General features: G+C 42.4%; 1 protein-coding gene across 4 annotated transcripts in view; it reads left to right on the top strand.

Annotated features, from left to right (window-relative positions):
* Positions 1 to 24,162, top strand: part of ACVR1 (activin A receptor type 1) — a 131,105-nt gene that overhangs the window by 78,972 nt on the left and 27,971 nt on the right. For 3 of the 4 annotated variants that reach the window (XM_024999277.2, XM_024999281.2, NM_176663.3), the window contains 2 exons: positions 17,740 to 18,003; positions 20,174 to 20,385. In XM_024999277.2, the coding sequence (XP_024855045.1) occupies positions 17,740 to 18,003; positions 20,174 to 20,385 (476 nt within the window). Of the gene's footprint in view, positions 1 to 9,247; positions 9,270 to 17,739; positions 18,004 to 20,173; positions 20,386 to 24,162 lie in introns of those variants that run through there. The other variant, XM_059891918.1, reaches the window with a different exon arrangement.

Here is a 24,162-nt window from a genome sequence, read left to right on the forward strand (position 1 = left end):
TCTTTGATGTCTTAGAAAACAGAAAATGTATTGGTATCTTTTCTGTTTTCTAAGACATCAAAGATTAATATATATGTGTGTGTATATAAATGTTTGTATTCTTATTGGTACTAGTGAATTTATTGGTGATTTAATTAGCACAAGTGATGTTGCCTGCAGTGATTGAATTTTCTGAATTGGTGAACAAATTTTGGTAGAATCGAAACAGGGACTATTTGTCCCTTGATTGACACAGTGGCTATATTTTGAGTAAATTTCATATACATTAAGACAGTGTAAGACATACTTTCTATTTTTATGTATAAAAGTGTTAGGTATTAAGTTCAATTAATTATACAAAGAGTTTTCATGTGAATGAATGCTTAGTGGAACAGTGAGACCCTAAAGGGGCACAGGTAACTTAGTTGTGTGAGATCACATGGACAAAATGCTTTGGCATCTGTGGGCTTTACTCGTTCTATCTTCTCTTCTCCCCATTTGTAAAATGCTACTTAAGGATGATACTGCCCATGCAGAGTCCACAAAAGAGATAATCAAGAGAAAAAGAAAATAAAAGCTGCCTATAATTCCCTGCACTTACATGTAATTGCTTTTAGCATGTTGGTATAAATCTTTCTAGATATATAAATGAACTATATTTTATTGTGCATTAAGCAGTTTGAACTTTATTTTAAAAAGGTTGCTCCATGAAAAGTGGTGCTTATGGTGTGAATCTCAGCCTTGTGATCAGATCGGCCAGTAAGACTTATGTGTCTGTTACAGGCTCTTGGGGGTATAGTGATCAGCTTTATACATTGGATAAGTTTCCAAGGAGGCATATAATATGACAAGTTAGTATAGCCAACACTGTGGAAAAACAGTACTTGATATACTAGAAGTCTATTTTGTTATATGTTCAATTCAGTTCAGTTCAGTCGCTCAGTCGTGTCCGACTCTTTGTGACCCTATGAATCACAACACACCAGGCCTCCCTGTCCATTACCAACTCCCAGAGTTCACTCAGACTTATGTCCATCGAGTCAGTGATGCCATCCAGCCATCTCATCCTCTGTTGTCCCCTTCTCCTCCTGCCCCCAATCCCTCCTAGCATCAGAGTCTTTTCCAATGAGTCAACTCTTCGCATGAGGTGGCCAAAGTACTGGAGTTTCAGCTTCAGCATCATTCGTTCCAAAGAAATCCCAGGGCTGATCTCCTTCAGAATGGACTGGTTGGATCTCCTTGCAGTCCAAGGGACTCTCAAGAGTCTTCTCCAACACCACAGTTCAAAAGCATCATAATATTTGATCTGTTCCTGCTTCCTTCCCATATTCATTGACATATATTATAGATTTGCATTGTCCTGTCTGGGAGCTAGCCATATGTAGCTACTGAGCACTCTCATTGCAGCTAATACAAATTGAGATGTGCTGATAAGTATAAAGACACACTGGGTTTTGAAGACAGTAAAAATGTGAATTTTATCTGTTCCTTTTTACAACTATGAAAATTTACAGTTACATAAAGTAGTTCCTACTATGTTTCTATTGGAAAGCACTGCTGCTGCTGCTAAGTCGCTTCAGTCGTGTCTGACTCTGTGTGACCCCATAGACGGCAACCCACCAGGCTTCCCCGTCCCTGGGATTCTCCAGGCAAGAACACTGGAGCGGGTTGCCATTTCCTTCTCCAATGCATGAAAGTGAAAAGGGAAAGTGAAGTCGCTCAGTCATGTCCGACCCTCGGTGACCCCATGGACTGCAGCCCACCAGGCTCCTCCATCCATGGAATTTTCCAGGCAAGAGTACTGGAGTGGGGTGCCATTGCGTTCTCCGTTGGAAAGCACTATTGTCAACCAATTTAGGTATCAAAAGTCTGTATCCCACTCTAAGCAGTGTCGTTTGACAGAGTCCAATAATATTGCAGTCATTTAAATTAGCACCAAAAAGATATGAAATAAGGATCCTGCATGGAAGTTTAAAGGAGTAGAAGGTATATTAACTAGAAGATAGGTTGAATGGTCTTAGGTTGAAGGAATGAGGAATAAGAAGAAATGGACTGGGAACATTTGATGGGTTAACCATAGTTCTCAGCTGAGGAGTATATTTTATCCCCCAGAGGACACTTGATAATGGCTAGAGACAAAAGGCAAGTTGCTCAGATTTTCCCTTTTTTTGTGGCTATACAATATGATCATAATAAAACAAAAAAGTAAAGACCATTGTGAAATGAAATCCCTCCAAATTCCATGTGCTTCTCTAGATAAACAGTATGGTAGGGCAGTCCTTCAAGTTTCACGCGCTGTCCTGGTTGGACTCATGATGTAGGCACAATAGAAAAAAAAGAGAGTGGAAAAGAAATTGAGGTAGAAATGTAGTATGAACAGAGAAGAAGTGGAGAACGAATGGGGGAAGAGGAAGTGAAAAGGGCTGTTATGAAAAAGTATTAGCAATTCAGCCATTGGTTGTTTTTTCCTGCTTTAAGCTCTTAAGCCGCCCAAAGAATCAAGCAAATGACCTCTTAATGCCACAGCGAAGATCTGTAATGAAATGCGTTAGTCTGGCTGAAATGGAAATGGATGCCACTAAGGTTTTGCTATTGAATATAACACCACCACTAGCATGTTTATAAGTATGGAAAAAACACATCATCCTTTAGTTACAATAGCTTTTTTTAAAAAAAACCATATCCAGCTGTAACCTAGAGTGCTCTAATCATATTAGTCTTGTCTTCCTTCTATGACTCAACTCCTTGTTAACTATCAACAGCATATTCTATGAAAAGATTCTTTGTTTTTGCATGTTTACTAGAAAAAGTTTTTAAAACACCACTGAGAACCCTTAATTGTAATACACTCTAATATACTCAACATTAGTCATAAAGTAAATGTTAAGTACAAAATACTTAACTGAAAGAGGTAAGTAATAGGGAAGATAACTAAAAGCTTTATATGAGCCTCATAGATTGTCTCGTGCAGGGTTTTAGATGACCAAGGAAATGGACCCATGTTTGATGTTTGTATTAGAGTAGCTGTGGCACCATATTAATTGGGCTTCAGTGGAGCTAGGTGGCATTCTTGGTGCATAAAATAGAATTCTAATATATGTTGTTGGGTATTGTACTCCTTTTAGTCTACTAAAAACAAATAGAAGAAACAAAGGTTCTTTCCTTTAGTCTACCAAAATACTCCCAAATGTCTGTTAAACACTGATGAGATACAGTGATAACATTTTAAATAACAGGTCCCAAACAGTGATTTTGGCCAAGTTTGACTTGGTCCCCAGCCTTTTTGGCACCAGGGACCGCTTTCGTGGAGGACAGTTTTCCCACAGACGGTGCTGAGGTGGGTGAGGACGGTGTCAGGACGATTCAGGCACGTCACATCTGTTGTGCGCTTTACTTCAGTTGTTATTTCATCAGCTCCACTTCAGATCTTCAGACATTAGATCCCGGAGGTTGGGGACCCCTGCTTTAGAACATTTACAATTTCTATGGAATCCTAAATACTCTGGGGCCAAAAAGACCTCATGAGTCTGGAAAATACGTACTATAACCACACTTTTTAAATGATTTATAGGTACTATTTATTGAGTGGTTAGTATGTGTCAGATGTTAGGCTGTTTTATATATATTATTTTCCCATAATCCTTACCATTACCCTAATGAAATAGGTTAGTGGGAATGTGCTTTTGAATTAATCTAGACTATTGCTTAAGATTATACAGCTTGAACAGGGCTTCCCTGGTGGCGGCAATGCGGGGGAGACCTAAGTTCGATCCCTGGGTCAGAAAAATCCTCTGGAGGAAGGCATGGTAACCCACTCTAGTATTCTTGCCTGGAGAATCCCATGGACAGAGGGGCTTGGTGGGCTACAGTCCATGGGGTCACAAAGAGCCGGACACAACACAAGCTGCTTAGCACTCACGCATACTTTGAGGAATAGTGTTCAAGACTTTGTCATTATCAGTCTTCTTCAGAATTTTGCATTTTTTGGTACCCTAAATTAGCTACATCCACTGACATTGTATCTGGCACATACTGGAACCAGCTCAATCCAGCCTATATGACAGGCTGACTTGAGAGCTCATAATAGTGAATGATGAGTTCCTTTTACCTGGGTCTGTGTTTTTTATTTCTCTCTCACACTAGTATGCATTTTTCACATTCATTATATATACAACTCCAGCTGCAGGAAGAGTTTTATTTGCTCTCACAGAGAAGAGCACTTGAGTCCTAATTACCCGTATATCCTTCCTTTTCCTTCCCATTAATAAGACTAATCATGCTCTAATACTGCTATCATGCCACCCGGGAGAAGTCCATTTTTTGCCCCAGAAACTCCTTGTTTGGTTTTACCTTTGTCCCCATGAGCTTCTGCAGGGATGAGTGTGACACAAATAACTTAGAGTGGAATACCATACTGCTTCTTCAAAAATATTTCAAAGCTAAGATGACCCACATTTTATTATATTTGCAAGCCGTAGTTAGATTTTATTACAGCAACTTTTGTTGCCGTGAGAGATTCTGGCCTGTCCTGGAGAAGATTGCTAAGTACTAAATTATTTTCTGGGTTGACTTGATTTTAGTATTTCCAAAGCCATCACTACTCAGACTTTCCAGCCCAATTACCCAATAAGGGAAGGAAGGAGATCATTTCAATAGACTTTTTGTTAGGGTCGACAAAGGTGCCCCTCTTTGCCACTGGGGGTGAAGAATAGAATAAGCCTTTCTTTGAATTTCTCATTATTGAGAGTGCAGGAAGTTCGTGAAGGGGTGAATGAATGTAAGAGAAATGTCTCCGTATTAAATTTGTTGCTCTCATTTCTCATTACTATAATTTATCCCTTTTGTTCAGAATAAAATCTTTTTCTTTTTTTTAACACACCATCGTATGAGTGATTTGTTGGGAAGAGATGAGATGCACTGAGCTGTTAGTCATGAGGACCTAAAATGTAAATATCAGATGAAGCTGTGCACGCTCAAGGTACCGATTCTTTACTGTCACATTTTCTCACCTACCAGAGTGAGTGTATTATTGATGCAAGGTGAGCTGTGACAAAGCTTCCTTTCAGCTTTTCCTTCCTGGGGAATGTTTGTTTCAGCTGTATGTAGTTAAACTAAAGCCACATCCATTTTTTTTTTTTCCTAGTGAACATTATAAAATGCTCATATTCAATGCATTTATATGAAAGAAGTTAGTGGTAGGGTGTGGAACGGACTTGAAAATTCAATCAGAGTCAAATATTGAACAGATGGGAAAGCAAATCCAAGGCCCTAGCTCATTAAATGGTTTCCTGTGGTCAGCAGTGAGTGGGCAGTGCAACAGTTTCCACCCTTCTCTCTTACAGAGATCGGTCTCAAGGGGGAAGAACATGGATGCCATCTCCTCCCTATGGAAAAACTGGGGAAGCAGGAGATTGGTAGGAATGTGTGCTATTTTTTGCTTTTGAAAAGTAAACACCAAGGAAAACAAAACACGTTAAAAAATTAATTTGTAAGGGGAAAGGGCATAGGAGAGAGATAAATTAGGAGTTTGGGATTAGCAGATACAAACTACTATATATAAAACTAGATAAACAAGGTCCTACTGTCTAGCACAGGGAATTATTATATTCAGTGTCCTGTAACAAACCATAGTGGAAAAGAATATGAGAAAGCGTATACATGTATGTATAACTGAATCACTTTGCTGGATACCAGAAACCACACTTCGGTAAAAAATTAAAAATTAAAAAAAAAATTAATTTGTAACTCTCCAAATACTGCTGAGAACCTCCCTCTGCCATCTAGCATGACCTCAGGCAACTTCCCCTGATAATGGTTATACGCAATAGTCGTAATTACTCAGCACTCATGTCCATTCCAAGATAGTGTAAGACGCAGGGCGGGGCAACCTTCAAGATCTTCTCTGACTCACGGTAAGAAACACTTTAGAGTTGGACCCAGTGCACCTGCATTTAGAAACATCATGGAGTAGGACTCACACACATCTGAAAAGAAAATTTCATGAAAGACCTATCACTCTATTTTAATGTACTCCTGTTTCTTCTCTTTTTTATTCTATTTAGTTTTATTTCATTTAGACAGAAAGAAACCTTCTCTTGAACTCCTAAATCGATTTGCCTACCCAGAATGGGTCATAACCCACAGTTTAAGAAAGACAGCTCCCCTCTGCTCCCAAGAGCTCATATTGCTCGGAAGTCCTTGCTGCCCTCAGGTGAGAACTCTGACAGCTAACCCAGACAGTCTCCAACAGAGTTGCTCCAGACCTTTTATTATTATTATTATTTTACAACTGTATGTAGCCTGCCATTCGCTCTCTGCAAGCCAGTGATTTGACAGGAAGAGGGAAGTTTGCATTTGTGCCTTCTCAGCCGTGGTGGTAACACTGGAACAGCTGCTCCCTGATTCTAATCAGCTGAATCTGAGCTCTGCAGAGCTGGGTGTTTCCTAGATCCTCCACAATGCTGCATCTAATTCTTTGTTATGGGTTAGAGTGGAGCATGGACTTTCTGAGGATATGTATTTTTGCGGGATGTGGGAAGGAAAGAAGGAACAGGAGGGAGAATGAGAAGTTCCTCTTGGAAGGGGGTGGTGAAGTACACCTTAAAGCAAAAACAAAAACCCCTACCTATATTTTTTTATTCAAATGGTGACTTGGAGCAGGGAGTAGCCTCTTTTATTTATTATTATTTGCTGAATTTGTTTATTTTCTGAATTCTGATATTTACACCAAGCCAATACAAAATCCTCCCCTCCAAATAATAATAATAAATCAGACCCATTTAGGAAAATTGTAAAAAATAGAGAAAGCAAAACAAATAGTCCAGTTCAAACTTTGACTCCTGTGAAATATATAATGCTGCAGAATGCCATGTAGAGTTAAACACTCATGGCTTCTGTTTATCTTTCACATCATTTCTTATTTCATGAGCTTCAAACAGTCAGTTTTGCTAAGGTTTAGGGTAATTTTCGGAGAAGGCGATGGCAACCCACTCCAGTACTCTTGCCTGGAAAATCCCATGGACGGAGGACCCTGGTAGGCTGCAGTCTATGGGGTCACTAAGAGTCGGACACGACTGAGCGACTTCACTTTCACTTTTTACTTTCCTGCATTGGAGAAGGAAATGGCAACCCACTCCAGTGTTCTTGCCTGGAGAATCCCAGGGACGGGGGAGCCTGGTGGGCTGCCATCTATGGGGTTGCACAGAGTAGGACACGACTGAACTGACTTAGCAGCAGCAGCCGGGTAATTTTTGGTAATTAAACGGTATTCCTAGTCAGAGTGCCTTCTGAAAGGAAGACTCTTGGCCTGCATAGGAATCAGGCCTTTCTCAGAAGAGCATCAAACACTGTCATGAGCCATCTTCTTCCTTTTTACTGTGTTTCTGAATGTGGGTTATCTTACCTGTTAAGAGCCATTATCTGCAGTGCCATGTGGGACAGTAACAGGGTGGTGGTGAGGGGCCATCCGTGCAAAGTGAGCCCTAGGGTGAGAGAGGTCGGGACTTGGCGTGGTCTTTGTTTTCTCTTTAGTGTCTGAGACAGTGCCCAGCACATAGTTGGTGCTCAATGAGTATTTGACAAAATGCATAATTATCATAATATAAAAAAGAATATTATAAGCGACCAAGAAACTGATCTGGATTGAGGACAGAACAGGAAAGCATATCCTTTCAAAGAATTTATTCCAAGTTTGGGAAAAGAGAACCAGTCTTAACCTTCTTTTAGCTGATTGATCAGCATGAGGCCAAGGATCCGTACTGGTGATGTCAGCATACCTGGAAAGGGGTTCCTGCTGTCAAAGAGTCAAAGTCTAGATGGAGGAGACACAGGTTACAGCACCATACTGGGGTGTCAGCAGGAAGAGTCTACATGGCACATGAGGCTGGGACTGGGGACAGCGGTCCAGGGAGGCTGGGTTTGGAAGGATGGACAGGCATTAGACCAGCAAAGGAAGAACTGAGGAGGACTTTTAAACAGGGGAAGGGCCAAGTCCAGAGAAGTGGGTGGGTGGGAGACTCTGCCTAGGGGGTCCAGCAGGGCAGAGCAGCTTGAAGAAGGCATTCGGGTTGGGAGTTGAGGGCCTAAGTAGCCTGGCAGGGCCTTGCGCATGAGGTGTTTGTTTTGGATCTTGAGGACACAGAGAGCTATTGAAGGATTGTTGTTTAGTTACTATGCCGTGTCTGACTATTTTGAGCTATATAGCCCTACTGAACTATATAGCCCAGCAGGCTCCTCTGTCCATGGGATTTTCCAGGCAAGAATACTGGAGTGGACAGCCATTTCCTTCTCCAGGGGATCTCCCCGACCCAGAGATTGAACCTGTGTCTCCTGTATTGGCAGGTGTATTCTTTGCTACTGAGCCACCTGGGAAGCCCACTGAAAGATTAATTAGGCACAGTTTGTGTGTTTTGAAGGAGTTGTGTGATAGAAGTGGATCACAGGCTACATACAGCAAGATGAGAGGTGAAGGGACAGGGAACAACTAGTCCTCCTGCAGGGTTTGGGCAGACAGGGCCCATGTGCTGCCTTTTCAAAGGCATCCCAACTATAGCAACTCGATAGTGGCCAACAAAACAAAAACAAAACAAAAACAAAACCCTTAGTTCCGAGAGAAGACCTTTGTGGTAGGCAGTGCACAAATTCTAACAGCAGCAGCAAACGACAATAATCTAACAATAATTCCACCGCTACTTTTATTATGGAAACAGAAGGCTGAGCTGCTGACTTTTCTAGCAACTTTTGTGAGATATTTAAATCCCTCTCTAGCTGGCCCTTTGTTCCTGTGTTGCCATGGAGTGTCAGTAAGCCCAGCTCAGAATAACCCGGGCAGGGACATGAGAGGTGCAGCTTGCTTGCTGGCTGGCTGGCTGGCATGGTGGCTGGCCAGGTTACACTGTTTTCATTGCTCCCGTCTTGGGAGGAGGACCGGGCTGCTGGTTGCCCTGGCAGCTGTGAAAGGTGTATGTCTTGGCTGCCCAGGGTTGGAAAGGCAACCAAAACTTGCCTGCCTACTGAGCATGTGCGGCTCGTGACTGAGCTGATAGCAGCTGAAAATAGCCCACTACGCACCTGTCCCTCGTACACCAGCCCAGGGCCGACTGCCATTTAGGACAGCGTGGGCTCCGCTGCTGGCTAAGGTGAAGGGCTGAGTGGATCTCAGTGGTTCTTAGGAAGATCTTGGGAACTTTGGCCCTGGCTTCAAAGGAAACAAAAAAGGAGCAGGCTCTTCCGAGCGGTTCCACTGGGCACTGTTGTGGTTAGTGAGTGGCCACCGTGACTGCGTATGGACGGTATGTGCTGAAGACGCCACACACTTCTGCTTGCTCAGCCAAACGGGGTCTGACAAATGGAGAGGTCTGTGTTTCCTCTTGGAGGGAAAGGCTTTCCTAAAAAAAACCCTGGACAGCAGCCATCATGGTGTGCTCTGCCACAGTTTGAGAAAGCGGGAGACATTGAGTTAAACTATTTTGCTTTATTTTTTACCTGCTCATTAATCCCCCGTGACTGTCAATGGATCACTTATACAAGGTGTCTCTTTGCTAGATTATTCTTTCTCAGCAGTCCAAGTGTGGGCACAGAATACCATCCCAGCATGTTAGGAGCTGTCTGTTTCCCTTTGGGACTCTTTCCATTTCCTTCTGGGCTTTCATCTCTGCTGCGGGCTTGCCATCGTTGGGCAGGCTTGGCACGCCAGTGTGGATGGAAGCAGGCTCTGAAAGGAAAAACTTCTAAAGTGACTGGTAGTACTAAAGCTACTATTTAAAAGTGCCCCTTCTTAGAGACGTGGGTTATCTTTAGGCTGTTGGTGCTCTGCAGCCATGGGAGCCAAAGGGACTCTGCAGAAACCCTGGCCTGTTGCTCTTGCCTTGGTTTGTGTTTAGATATTCTTGCTCCCCAGCCAGTGGCCTCGTGACACATCTCGGATTTAGCTGCCTTTCTCCTGCCAAGGTCCAAGATTATCATGGAAGTTGGGAATGGCGTGCTGTGCCACAGAGCTGGGGAGAGGGGCGGTGAGGGGTGTGGAATGTGTGTTTGAAAAGCCAGTTCTGGTTCACAGCACTCTGAAGAAAGGCTTTCTGTTTCCACCTAGAGTGTAGGCACCTGGAGGAGCCTTTCTGTGGGCTTGGCAGTAAGAAACAGTAAACTGAAAATGACCCACACTCAGCTTTTTTCATGGTGACTTGTAGGATCTTCAGTCTGTGATGAGGAAGCCAGTCCTAAGTGTGTTGAATTTAGGAGTTCATGAATTCTTGTAGACTGTATTCAATTTTAGACGGGATAATAAAGATAGGCAAAGCAAAGATCACATTATAATACAGATGCACAAAGCTTGTAGTCATGGGATTCCTTCTTTCTTTGACCTTCCATGGAGTTGTGAACCTACAGGACCTTGGGACGTGATTGGAAAATTGGGGGACAGGAAAGCAGCAATGTCAGAGGTTTGGGCTATGCCCCAGCTTTTTCCCCCTTGGGTATTTTGATCTCTTTGGCTTCATTTGGGCTGGAAAGAGAGAGTCTAGAAAATATCTCATCTCTGCTTTTCTCTGGGATGGGTTAGGGTAGGGAGCTTGAGAGGAGGAATTTAGCTGGATTTAACTACTTCTAGATGTTTTTGCCTTGAGCTCTGGGTGTCACGATACCTAGAGGCTGGCAGTCTAAGACTGTTGTTAACAAACTGGAGCACTGCCCATCTTTTGAAGGGTTTATCTCTGTGGTTTGAAAGCTTCCGGAAAGGGAGTGGGGGTGCGGTGGCGGCTGGCTGATGGTAAGCAGAGATTGGCGACCTTGGAGGCTCTGTCCCTGATTCCCAGAGAAGAAGGTCATGGGCTCTGGAGGGGAACAGAAGCAGGAGCTCTGTTGGCCCTTCTTTGCTGTCTGGTCCCGTGCAGTATATTTTCAATATAGAGCCTGTGTAGGAAACCCTCGCTGGAGCAGCCATGCACTCCCCAGATATCCTAAGGGGTGGTGGAGACAACCCAAATGAGTCAGGAACATCTCTTCCCACGTTGTGAGCAGAGCTTCAAGCCTAAGACATGCTATAGATGATACCGCGTCACCGGATCTCCTGAATCTAAACAAGAGATGACTTCTCTGAAGTGTTTATAATTCCCCAGTGCACTTTCCCCCTCCTCCAGCCTGTGGTCCTCTCTGTTACTCTCCCAACAACTGGAGCTTCACTTAGATGAAAGAATCGTCGGTAATACATGGGGCGGAGTAGGGGTATATTGTCTTGGAAAGAATTCCTCAGTAGGTACTTTCCATTAGGCCTGGTAATCATTTGTTTATATGAAGCGCCAATTCAAGAAGTTTGGAGACAAAGTGAAGAAAGATTAAATAATGACCCCCATATTTCTCCCCTATGAAGGAGTTGCTTCACAGACATGGCACACATGTTAAAGCTAAGTCTTTGCTGTGTTCATAGAATCATAAAAATCACGGAAGAGACAGACCAGTATTGTCTTAGGTCAATACCCCACAATGCTCTTTAACTTGTTAGTCATTTAAACACAGACTGAGTTTTTGGCTTTGAAATAAAAGGTGTGGCTGCTGCAGTAGACTTCATTTACAGGGATTATTTCAGAGACAAGGAGTCAGCCCAGACACAAAATAAACAGATGGAACTCTCCCCCATCCCCCAGCTTCAGCAGTTCAAATGCAGGGTGACTTAGGAATCCTTATCACCTTCAGCAGAGCAAGAAGGGGAAAATGATGTAATTCACTCTTCCTCACTCCCTGCTGAAAATGCCATTATTTTCACTGATAGGAGAAAAATGGGAGCAGAGACCAGGCGCATCCTTTCCCTGCTGAGCAGGCAAGTCCTGCAAGACCTCTCTAAACTGGCTGGAGCCAGGGCACTCTGTTTTGATCATTCTGATCACCATAGCATCATAGAGGCTGGAAGGACCTCCCATAAAAGCTCTGCTCTTCTATTGATATATTAAATAATTCCTTGTTTTCAGAACTCTTGCATTTTACTTCTTTCTTCCAACACATACAAACAAGCAAACAGAAAACCTACCATACCACAAAAAGTACCGATTTTCCACACTTGAAAGCCCGAGTAGGTGAGCAGCTGTGACGCTGTGGCGAGCTCCTGCAGGGAGAAGGGGTTTGCACAGACATGCTGGCTCGGTGACTAAGCCTTGCCTGAAGATCTCTGCTGACATTTAAAGACTTTATAGGCTCAGTCTGCTCTGAAAACCAGCATCATGTCTCTTCCCACCTCTAAATCCTGTCTGTGAAGAGAAAATTCATTCTGGAGCTAAACGTTCATCAGGCGTGTCCTCCCGCCAGGGGCTGAGGCAGTTGTGGGGAGCCTAACGGCCAGCTGAGTGGGCTCAGCTCCTCCCCTCATGGGGTGCACAGTCTGGAGGGGAGATTTGGATGTGGAACAGCCGTGCAGACACGTGTGTGTGAGTGTAGATAGGGGCTCCTGCTTTACACTTGGGGGTGTGAACAAAGGCTCTGAGGAGAATGAGGTGAGATCTGAAGGGAAGACGGGCACAGACTGGGTTGGGGGGTGTCCTCAGGAAGGAAGCCCAGCATCCCATGGTGGGGAATTCCATACCTAGCAGACCTGGGCTCCCAAAGCAGGAGGAACCCCTCCCAGAACCAAGGGGATCAGAGGTGAGGCTGGAAAGGTGGAGAGCAGGTCAGCCAGGGCAGGGTGACCACTGTGTCTCCCCCCGTTTTTGAGGGAGACAGGGTCGCAGCTTGTGGGATCTTAGTTCCCTGACCAAGGATTGAACCTGGGCCCCAGCAGTGGAAGCACCGAGTCTTAACTGCTGGGAATTCCCTGTGTATCTCCATTTTGAGGGTCATGGAGTCAGGCTTGTAGATCTGAAATGGGGGCACCATTAGCTCCATGAGGAAACCCTGGAGAAAGGGCGCATTCAGAGTGGAGGCATCGTGAGTTCAAAATTGTGGAAACCCTACTATTGTTTTTTATTGTCGTTATTCTAATTTATATTTGATCCTATTCAATTGCCCCTATTCCTATTTTCTTTTTGGCTTGTAAAACTTTACCAAATATCAATTTCTCTGTTCAGGTTTAAAAAAAAAAAAATGATTTGGGATCCCTAAGTGGATGTTTTATAATGAGAGCATTTAGGCACCTGGGTGTCTTTTATTTCCAAGCATATAGCCTGCTTTCTTGCCAGACCATCAAATGCCCTTCACTAGGCAGTCTGGACAGACCTTTGTGTTTCTGTCTCAGGAGCAGGCTTGCTGGCAGTGATACCTGGCATTGCAAAATCCTTCCGTAAGCCTTTGTTTAATGCCAGAGATCTCAAATGCTGAAGATTCTGGAAAGGTGCCATACTGCACTCTCGGATTAGGAGCTGATGGAAGGCCTCCCGTATCTATGAGCCTAATAGAAGCTGTCATTTCAAATGAATGAACTGTTTATACTGTTGGAAGAAGTCCACGGATGTTTGGGGTTCCTTTTTTAGCCTATAAAGTTCTGAGATATTGGACAATAGTCTAAGAGACAGTAGTCTAATCATTACAGTGTTGTTTGTGCCACTCTGAGGTGAGCTTGTGAGAAATTCAGCTGTTCCTTTTGCTGATTCCTGGGATCACAGCTACAGGCTGGTTGACTTGGAGCATTTTCTCGTTTGTCTTCTGTGTCAAAGACTTCAGTGGGAAACGGGTTTTGTGCACCATTAAGAATGATCATCAACTGAAATGCCTTAGAGCATTCTGTAGTGCATGACTGAGCAGGTGGGCAGGAGAATATGGAAATCCCTTCATCATGTGCATAGGTTGCTCAAGTCCCACTTAAGACATGAATGTGGGTCCTCTTACTCTGAGGCACAAGATCATCCCAAACTGTGGACAGTCTTAGAAAATCCGCGATGCTCTTTGCTCTGCCTCTTCCTCTGCCAGTCCAGGATTAGGCTGTGAGAGTAGGTGTGTCCAGATGGTGAGCTGGGTATCGCCCAGAACAAGGAGAATCTTAAAAGATTCGGCCTTGGTGAACCCCTGGGATCCCCAGCCTGAGCCTGTGGTTGCAGAGCCAGCCCCGGATCCTTCCAGGTGGCGCCTAGGACTCCCTGCTGCTCCCAGCCAGACGTGGGCTGCCAGTGTGTTCACACAGGCCTGGTTCTGGGGCTCCAGAGGGCACAGGGTGCCAGCCATAACACTGAGTAATGCTGGGAGGTGCCTTTAGAACAAACAGTGTGGGTGAGCTCTGCACAGAGGGAATACCTCTGGCTTGACGTTTCAATTACTGAATTATTTAAATGAGCGTCAATTAGGTAGAGTAGACTGACTGCCTTCTGCCAGGGCACTTCGTAGTTATTTGCACAGGCAAGTGTAAAATGCTTCATATCAGATGTGGTGCTTCCTGGCTGGACTGTTGAAAATCAGTCACAGAAGGTGATTATCCTTCCTCGGTGTTCCCTGATGTGTAGTGTATTTATATCTCAGTCTGAGAGATTAGAGGTCCACAGACCCTTGTTTGTGGCCCTGAAAAGGGCTTTGTGATAATTCTCACACTTCCCCACCCCACCAGCCTACCCCAAATAAGATATCCCAGGCCCACACATGTTACGGTTATTCCTAAATTTTAACAAGATGAAAACAGGGAGGCACAGGCATTTGGGGGCCTGCTGTGCATCTTAGAATTGTGAATATTAAGGTCTGAAAATGCTACTACCTTGCTTGTAACCTGCTTTGTTGAATTAGTGATCCTGGCTCAGAAAATCCTCTTGGGGTCTCTTAGGTTGATCTACTCTGTTGGATAAGATTGCCAAAGTGGCGTTTAACTAATGTTTGGGTCTGGTGTAGATGTGTGTGTGGGTGCATGGGGTCATTCTTATATTCTTGTGAATTTAAGGTCTTTAGGTCTTTATATTTGGCTGTGTAAAAAAAAACTGATTCACTAAGGGCTCTGCTAATCAGTTATATGGGAATTCACAAATTAAGAAAAGTAAATGTTGGTGAAAAGCAAAATAGGAAGCAGAGTTGGTGGAGTTTTTATACTTTCCCATTTGCTAACTGCTGAACTGAACTCATGGTCCCATATCAGAGACTGAGTTAATTATTACATAGAGTTAAGAGTTGTCTTCCTTCTTTTTTCCTTTTTTCTGATTGTGGCAGGGAAGATCTGAAAACCTTGGTTTTTAACTTAGAGTATGACCCCAGAGGATAAAATCTGATTAAGATCTGTACCCAGTTATGCCTGGATGCACTGCAGGGTTGGGTCTAGTGGGCTGAATCTTACTAAAGATGGTATGTACTTGAGGCTGCTCACTTCTGGCAATATTCTCTAGGTCACAATTGAAACATCTGTCAGACCATCCCCATGTCCTTTCAAAAGCCAGAGACCTTGGCAAGGCAGGAGACATCTTGTGCCTGTGCTCCTGGAGTTTGGGCTCTGACTTTAAGAACCGAGTTCACTCTGAAGGCACATTAGAGAAATTATTATTGTCATTATTTTATTTCTTTTAATTGACTTTTTTTTTTTTATTATAACCACCAAGTGCGATTAATTCTTTGGTACCCTGAACCATCTGTTTCCATAGAATCAGTGATGAGTGAGCCCTCTATGGCCTGGGGTTGTTGTTGTTGTTCCTGGCAGACCGTACGTGTAGCAAGTAAATGATTCATCCTCCTCTATTCATTATCAGTCTGTGGCCAGCTTCTCTCCTGTGTTATTTTCGTTTTACCCCTTCAAGCCCTCTTCCCCAACCAAGCATCAACAGATACAACCTCTTTAATGTGTTCAGTTATGTATTTTTGGATATCCATGACCTTTAAAAATTATTTAGGGTCTTAAAATACACATTTGTGTTTCACATTTACATACATTACATTACTCAACAGCTTTTCAACATATACTTTTAAATTCTCAGCTCTGATCGCAAGTCAGTATGACACCACTAACTCTGCCCCTCACCCCTCCTATCCATTTCCCTCCAGAGAGCCATCACCTGCTGGGCAGCATAGTTGGCAACTCTCAGCACAGCTTTGTGCCATCCGAGAGTGGCAAGCGTGTCTAGACTCCCTAGAAATATTATCTTTCAACTTGCTTTTGGCAAGAGTAAACTTTTTGCTGGATTATGTCAACAGATATATATGTTTCTCATCCTCATAGAAATAGATTGGTGCTGGAATTTCTCTTGGATTTCTCTAGGCAAGGAAAAATAAAAGACTACCCCTCGGCTCATTAGCGTTATTGCTCATTAAAAATGTCTGAGGGCTCTTGCTCCTTGGGGGTGAGACTGGTGACATACATACACTGTCAGCGGCTATTTTGGATTTTCTGCTTTCGGGCATGTCTCTGCTCTTGGATGAGCCCCTTGTGGTTTTCAAAAGACCTAGCAAGGCAATTATAAATAGAAAGCTTGTGTCTGTGTGTCTGTATGCGCTTACTCTGTGGGACGAGGCACCCACATTACAGTGGGCAGTGAACTATTTTTCACTGCTTTGAAGAGGGGAGAAGAAAGATGAAGAACGCTTTTCTCTTTTTGAGATAACCCACACCTCCACACATACCCACACAAATCTGTGTAAATGAACTTGACATTTTCAAAGACCTTACCTTAAGGTCTCCTCTTGAAAGCACAGCCGTCCGACCTGTTATTTTAAGAAGGAAGCCGTTCTCTCGCTGACCTGCTGCCACAGAGGGTTCAGGGAGTGGAAGGCAGTCTGTGTGTGCTGCAGACCTTCAGGGGGCTTTGAAAGGCGCCACCCCTCTATATGAACAGTGCTTTGGTCAAAGGGGCCTCAGCAGACTAACAGGGGCCTCCAGGAGTTGGCTGTTTATATGCTGTCTTCACTTTCCTTCTCCACTAGTGGAAACTGTTGGTACCAGCAAGTCTGAACTAATTATTCTAACACAGGAAAGAAAAGAGTGATTTGAAAGATCAAACTGAAAATGAGTGTTTTCAGAAAGAGACAATTAGGAGGTCTGGTGAGGCATGCTTCACTGATGATCTGTCTTGTGCCTTGGTCCAACCTGTGTAGGCTTTTCCTTTAGTCCCACTTGTTACTTTACTGTTCAAACACTGTTCTATTCCCTTTGTCCTTTTGTGCTTCCATCCTCAATAATTAGTGCCAATTTTTTTTTTCTGCCAGTTGAAAATGCTTTAGCGGTGATGAATTCCCATAGTAATTAATGTAAAAACTTAAGTGTTCTCCTACGGAAAAAGTAATCTAGACATCTAAGCGAAACTATCGATAATATGGATATGTAATTATAGACCGTGCGCCTTTGTGAACTCTTACTGTACTGCTGTGTTTCTGAGGCAGACAGGTGATGGCAGGAACATCAGCTGCCCTTGTGTGAGTAGTTACGGGGTTTCGTATGCAGCTAGTGGGAGCTGGTGTTAGCAGATGCCATGTATCTAGGAACCTCTTCTACAAAAAATAAAAGTAAGAGCATTATGTTCTGGTAAAAACATTCTGATTCAAGAACTGGGGTATGAGAGCCCACCAGACCAAAGATACCGTGAAAGCCACAATGGGAGAAGTCCATTTTCCGAAGCCTGTAACAGATGATAACCGTTCTTCAGCCTAGTAGGATCAAAAACACACCCAGCTTAGAGAAACACATTCATATCTTGAGAGGTGATTATTATTTGGTGGTTGGTCAGATGAGAGATCATGACCAGTGGTGATGCTTCACCTGACTTTCTTCTGTTCGGCTAATGTGTTTGTATTGGTCTTGGAGACACTGCGTGATTCCCCCAATGGGGTTACAACCCACACAGTGATTTTTGTTTGTTTGTCTTCCTTTCTGTCCCCACTCTGCAGATGAGAAGCCCAAGGTAAACCCCAAGCTTTACATGTGTGTGTGTGAAGGCCTCTCCTGTGGGGATGAGGCCCACTGTGAAGGCCAGCAGTGCTTTTCCTCGCTGAGCATAAATGATGGCTTCCACGTCTACCAGAAAGGCTGCTTCCAGGTCTACGAGCAGGGGAAGATGACCTGTAAGACCCCGCCGTCACCTGGCCAGGCTGTGGAGTGCTGCCAAGGGGACTGGTGTAACAGGAACATCACGGCCCAGCTGCCTACTAAAGGTTCCCATGGACTTTTCTATTTCTAGGTCAAGGGTTTTAGTCAGTCTTATCCTGGTTCTTTGTGGGTTAAAAATGTGAGTAGCCACAAGGCTTTCCTCCTACTCTTTGAACAATGGGTGACAAGCAAGTTAGGTCCAGTGAGGAAGAGAAAGGCATGGCCTTTGGGAATCTATAACGAGGATGGGCGTATTAGGGAAAGTGAGCAGAGTGATATCTACTATGGGGACGATTTGGCAGACCAGATGTCTCTTGGTGTCATGAGGAGGTGAGTAGCTCCTGATACCTTTTTCTGAAAGGAGCTATGATATCATACTTTCTAAAACAGTTGTGCTTATTAGGTACTTGTCTCTATGTTGAGTATGTAGGGAAGAAAATGGAACATAAGGCTCTGGTATCTGAGAGGAATGCCTTCCTTCTTAAGAGGAAGGAGACAAAGCCATTCTCCTGTATCAGATGCCCAGTGATCTGTCACTGCAAATTGAACCTGGGTGAGATTTCATCTCAACCTTGTAGGTTATGTGGAATCTTCTCCATATTATAGTCAATATGGACTTCAGTCCTCTTCTGAAACTGTTTCCCCATAAAATGAGCCCTGAACTGCATCTCAAAGTCCCTACAAATATTAATGTACCTTAGTCTGTAGATTCAGCTCAAGCCAAATTTACTGTCTTAATATATAGCACATTTTTAATAGGTGTCCTTAATCAATCTTACACTCACACAAAAAAGAAACAAACTATAGGAGAGATTATGAGGAGCATCCAAGGCCAGAAATGCTAACTAGCAAGAGAGAGAGAGAGAGAAAAATGAAAACAAACAAACAAACAAACAAAAAACTGATATAAGATCATGTTGCATAATTCATAATTTTTAAAGTTATGGTGAGGACCTTAAGGTCTATAGAAAGGTTAAAGTCTGATAAGCAAATAGGATTGAATAATAGAGATTTTGTATTAAATGGTTAAAACTAAAAAGGGTACTTGATGGAATAAACTTTGTGAGTGAAACTGTGATTAATAGAGTGGATGGACCATGAAAAATGTCTGCATTCACATAAAAATCATGTCTACAGTATGAAAAGTTTCTCGTCTGCAGAAGACCCTGCCAGATTAGAGTTGTAGTACAAAATGTATTTACTTAAGGAGTTTCTAATTTAATTAGGGAGGCATGATATTTATAATTTAATGTTGTACATAATTAGTTTTATACTTTATCTTACAAATGACATGTACCTTGGAGTATTATGTGCCAAGTTGTTGATTAATTTGGATTTGGAAAGTTTAGAGAAATTTGTAAAGGAAATTCAGCTTGAGATTGGATGACTGAAGAGGCCAGGAACATTGAAAGAATAAGACCTTCGTGGGGAAGAACAGGGCTTGGTTGTATAATGTCTTAGGAGGGGGTCTGAAATTCAGAGGTGATAATTGCTTTGGGATCTTTTAACTATGACCTTCACTATCCAAGTAAGAAACTTTGACTTAACTCACTAGACAAGATGAAAGCCTCTGTGACACGTGAGTGTTTAGGTGAATGAACGCATAAATGTTTGAATGGATGATGTGATAATGTCTGAGCCAGAGAGTCAGTGTGTGATTAGGTGAGTGAGTGAATCAAAGAGTGAATGTTTTAAGTGAGTGAATTAATGTTGAATAAGTGAGTTAAAGAAAGTTGAATGAATAGGTTCCTAGGCATAAATCATGATGTAAAAATAGCAATGAGAATACAGCAATAGATATCCAAGGTAACACTGAAGAGAAGGCCCACAGATTGGATAATTTGGTCTTAACTCAGATAGCACTTTCTCATAGAAATACTGCAGCATAATATCTGTCTGTGAGGGCTTGATGATAAAACATCCTTACAGATCAAATCTTAATTTAATAAGGATAGTATCAGACTTATATAATACTTTATATTTTACAAACACTTTTCACACAGATGCATTAAGTTGGTTCTCAGTGGAATTTTTTCAAAATCCTATTGTATCTCAATGAATAATGGTTAAATGACTGGGCTGTTGGCCAGGTGTTATAAAGTATTTTAGTTTTAGCACTTTGCGACTTATAAAACTATGTGGTCGGGATCGGGAGCTACTTGTTAGGTATTGGTTATGCTAAACATTAAAAACAATGATCCTATAGCCAATTACTCTTCTCTCCCCCATCTCCAGGGAAATCTTTTCCTGGAACACAGAATTTCCACTTGGAGGTTGGCCTCATCATTTTGTCTGTAGTGTTCGCAGTATGCCTTCTAGCCTGCCTATTGGGAGTTGCTCTCCGAAAATTTAAAAGGCGCAATCAAGAACGCCTCAACCCCAGAGATGTGGAATATGGCACCATTGAAGGACTCATCACCACCAACGTTGGAGACAGCACTTTAGCAGTGAGTTTGGGCTCCAGGGGACCCCTAATGTGATAGAGATGGCTGAAGATGCTTTGTTATTTCAAGTATGAAATGCTAAGCAAGTTGCTGGTGATTGGACCATGTGTACACGTACTACTGGAATCTTACGTTCTTAGCAAGTATATGCTGGCACGCTTACGTGAGTTTAGTCTCCTCTATGTGAGAACATTTATTTTAGACAGACATTTACATTAAATGAGTGAGTGGATTTATTTTAGTTGAATCTTGGTAGTTATTTTTCTTTGGGGAGTAAAGGGACAGGGACAGACAATGGTCACCTATAATTTTGATGGTGGGAGGGCAGGGTTGGAGTTTATGGTACTCAGTTACCCTATTTTTAGCCATAATAGGGCTTTTAGAAAAAAAGGCACCCTTTGCCTAATATTAAAAATCACTTTCCTGTCTAGATTATTTTAACACCCTGTAATTTAAGACTTTAAAACCTGACATCCAAAAAAGCAGCTATTACCTTTTTTGTGCTCCTGTGCTGCCCCCTTGTGGAGGGCACTCACTTGGTTACGCCAGTGCTGTCCAATGGAAATATGTGGGGCATGTGTAATTTAAAATTTTGTAGTTGTTGTTGCTGTTCAGTTACTAAGTTGTGTCTGACTCGTTGCAACCCCATGGACTGTCGCATGTCAGGCTGCCCTGTCCTTCACCATCTCCCAGAGTTTGCTCAAACTCCTGTCCATTGAGTTGGTGATGCCATCCAACCATCTGATCCTCTGTTGCCCCCTTCTCCTCCTGCCCTCAGTCTCTTCCAGCATGAGGGTCTTTTCCAGTGAATCGGCTCTTGACCTCAGGTGGCCAGAGTATTGGAGCTTCAGCATCGGTCCTTCCAATGAATATTCAGGGTTGATTTCCTTTAGGATGGACTGGTTTGATCTCTTTGCTGTCTTTAAAAAAGTTAAAAAAACAAAAACAACCCACAGATGGTATTAATTTTAAGAATATATTTAACATGACTTAGTAAACATAATAATCATTTCAGTATATAATCATAAAGAATTATTAATGAGATACTTTGCATCCTTTTTTTTAAAATAAACTTTCAAAATCTGTTGTGTATTTGACACGTACAGCACACACCATTCAGATCAGCTGCATTTCTCTGGCTCACTGTTAGCCTGCGGCTTGCACAGAGTTAGAAACCATTGTATTGTATGTTTTAAAGTTACTCTTTTTGCACAGTTTAAAATGATGAAATCACATTAAGAAGCGACTCTTTTTTCACTTTTTGAAATTGTTTGTCAAGTGTTAATTTTAAAGCACCTTTAAGCTTTAAGTGAGAAAGAGAACCACATGCTGTGAATAGGTTACGTCAAGTGCTGAAGGGAAAAGTAATAACATTCTACAGGGTTACTGTGCTGAGTCAGATGGTCCCTTTTAAAAAGGCAAAGATCTGTGAATACTAGAAAGATGTTAAAAGTCATGCTGATACCAAATCGATGCTCTCCTTGTCATTGACTCATGAATTGAAAGATGGTCAGGGTGGCAGCTTTTAATGTGATTCAGTGTTATTTAATGCCATGACTGTGCATTGCCTAAAACTGTCTTGAATTAAGTCTTGTTCTGCTAGATAACAAAGCTAAAAGTGACTGGGGGTTCTGCAGTTAAGCGTTTTTGCTGGAGAAGACTTGCTCTCACTAGTCTTGGGAGCTCAGGTGCTACACCTGGATGACTGCCCTTAGCCAGCTGTGCAGACATTTGATGGTGGCTGATACAGGCTGGGAACTAGCCCGTCCTGACGGTTGATACAGGCTGGGAACTAGCCTATCCAACTGCCTTCTCCATCACTGGACCACAGTCAAGTTTTGTATGAAAAAAAGGGGGGAAGGAACCTTGTTTAGCTTTCTTTCCCCTACCTGTTTAAATTCTGCTACATCAAACTGGGAAGAGAGGGGATAAGGACATTTCATTCAGAAAGTAGAAAACCAGTTTTTCTTTAGAAGTGTACTTAGAAGTTTATTTTGCATTTTAAGGCAGACTAAATGAGTTTTCTTTGAGTTAGTAGCAAGGAAGATACAAGGTTGAATCCTGATAAAACTTTAGCAAAAGCATGAGATCAAGTAGTCAGAATTTTGTTTCTTAGAATTGCTAATGTAACTAATCACATTGGGCACTGCTGGGAACCTCTAGTCTAAATTACTATCTAAATGGCTTCTATAATTCTGAACGCAGAATGGTAGCATATGCTAAGATAGTCTTCTCCACTCAGCCATGTTAAAGGACAGTATATCACGATATGACATAGTAAACAACACTGTTTGAAACAAGTCATCATTATTGGTTTACAGACTTGATTATTTAAGTGATAGTCTCATTTACATGACTCAGCAATGTGTACCTTACTAAACAGCTCCCCTGCACTGAAAAAGAAGCCTTGGCATCCAAGAGTTGAAGTAATGTTTGTTAGTCTTCGGTTGATATTTCTTTTTGCCCCATCTCCTGAAGTCTATGAACTAGGTTTAGAACCAGGACTGCACATTATTAAAAAAACACACAGTTTAATTTTCAAAATTATTCTCTCAAAAAAAGGGACGAATAAAGAGAAAAGGGAATAGCAAAAGAGAAAGTTAGGGAGATGTGAAACTACTTCATCTACATTCAATTGCTTGCTGATTATCTATTTTGTGGCTTTTAAGAATTCTAAATTTCTTTCTTTGGATGTTCGGATTTTGGTAATTTTGCTGATCAACAGTATTTCAGAGTGGTGCTCAGATTAAGTAAAAGACGAAATTTGAACAAAGAAATGTATTCCTTCAGCAGGCCAGCTACAATGTTTGGGAAAGGAGGAGCTTTGGGGAGTGTTAGCTCAACATTGCTGTAACATTACCACAATCACCATAGGCGCAGTATTGTTTATTATAGAAAATCCATTCCTGATTCAAAAAGGCGTCTGCTTCTTGGCTTGCACTGACAGTAAGAATGGAAAATTTATGAATGAACTAATTGGGAATCTTTTTTGCAGTGTGTTCATTTTTAAAAGTAGATTTGAAGTGAAGTGAAGTGAAAGTCGCTCAGTCGTGTCCGACTCTTTGCAACTCCATGGACTATATATAGCCCATGGAATTCTCCAGGCCAGAATGCTGGACTGGGTAGCCTTTCCCTTCTCCAGGGAATCTTCCCAACCCAGGGATTGAACCCAGGGCCTCCCACATTGCGGGCAGATTCTTTACCAGATGAGCCACAAGGGAAGCCCAGAAGCAGATTTGGGGTATGGTTTTATGTTTTAAATGGAAGTTATATTTCTTTGTCTCTCTGCTTTGTGGGCAATTGACATCAAGAATGACATACAGTATATGAAATCATGTGTGAGAAACTTTTGAAAATTGTAAAGCACTATAGAATTTAAAGAATCTTTCATCAATTAAAAAAAAATTTAAGAGTAGACAACTTTTTTAAAAGAGGAAATGACACAGAGGTATTACTTTCGTGACTCTTGTCCCTTGCCTACCTTTAAAGGTAACCTGCATCCTGGTCACTCTCTCTGCTTGTGTGTACCACTTTGAGGATGCACACGGCCACTGCATGAGAGTTGTTTGTTCCTCATTCCCAATTTGTTTGTTCCTTATTAGAGTTCCTTAGCTGGCATGTCAATTACCGTACATCCCTTGATAGATATCATAAGCAGGGCAGAATAGGGCCAACTGTGCTCAGCCTTTGGACTTGAAAACCTTTTATTTTTGCTCCACTTTCTGTCTACTGCTTTCCTTTGGGCTCAGCCCTGTATTTTGGGCTTTTTAATTTACATCT

This window comes from Bos taurus, chromosome 2 (genome assembly GCF_002263795.3).
Source record: "Bos taurus isolate L1 Dominette 01449 registration number 42190680 breed Hereford chromosome 2, ARS-UCD2.0, whole genome shotgun sequence".
NCBI lineage: Eukaryota > Metazoa > Chordata > Mammalia > Artiodactyla > Bovidae > Bos > Bos taurus.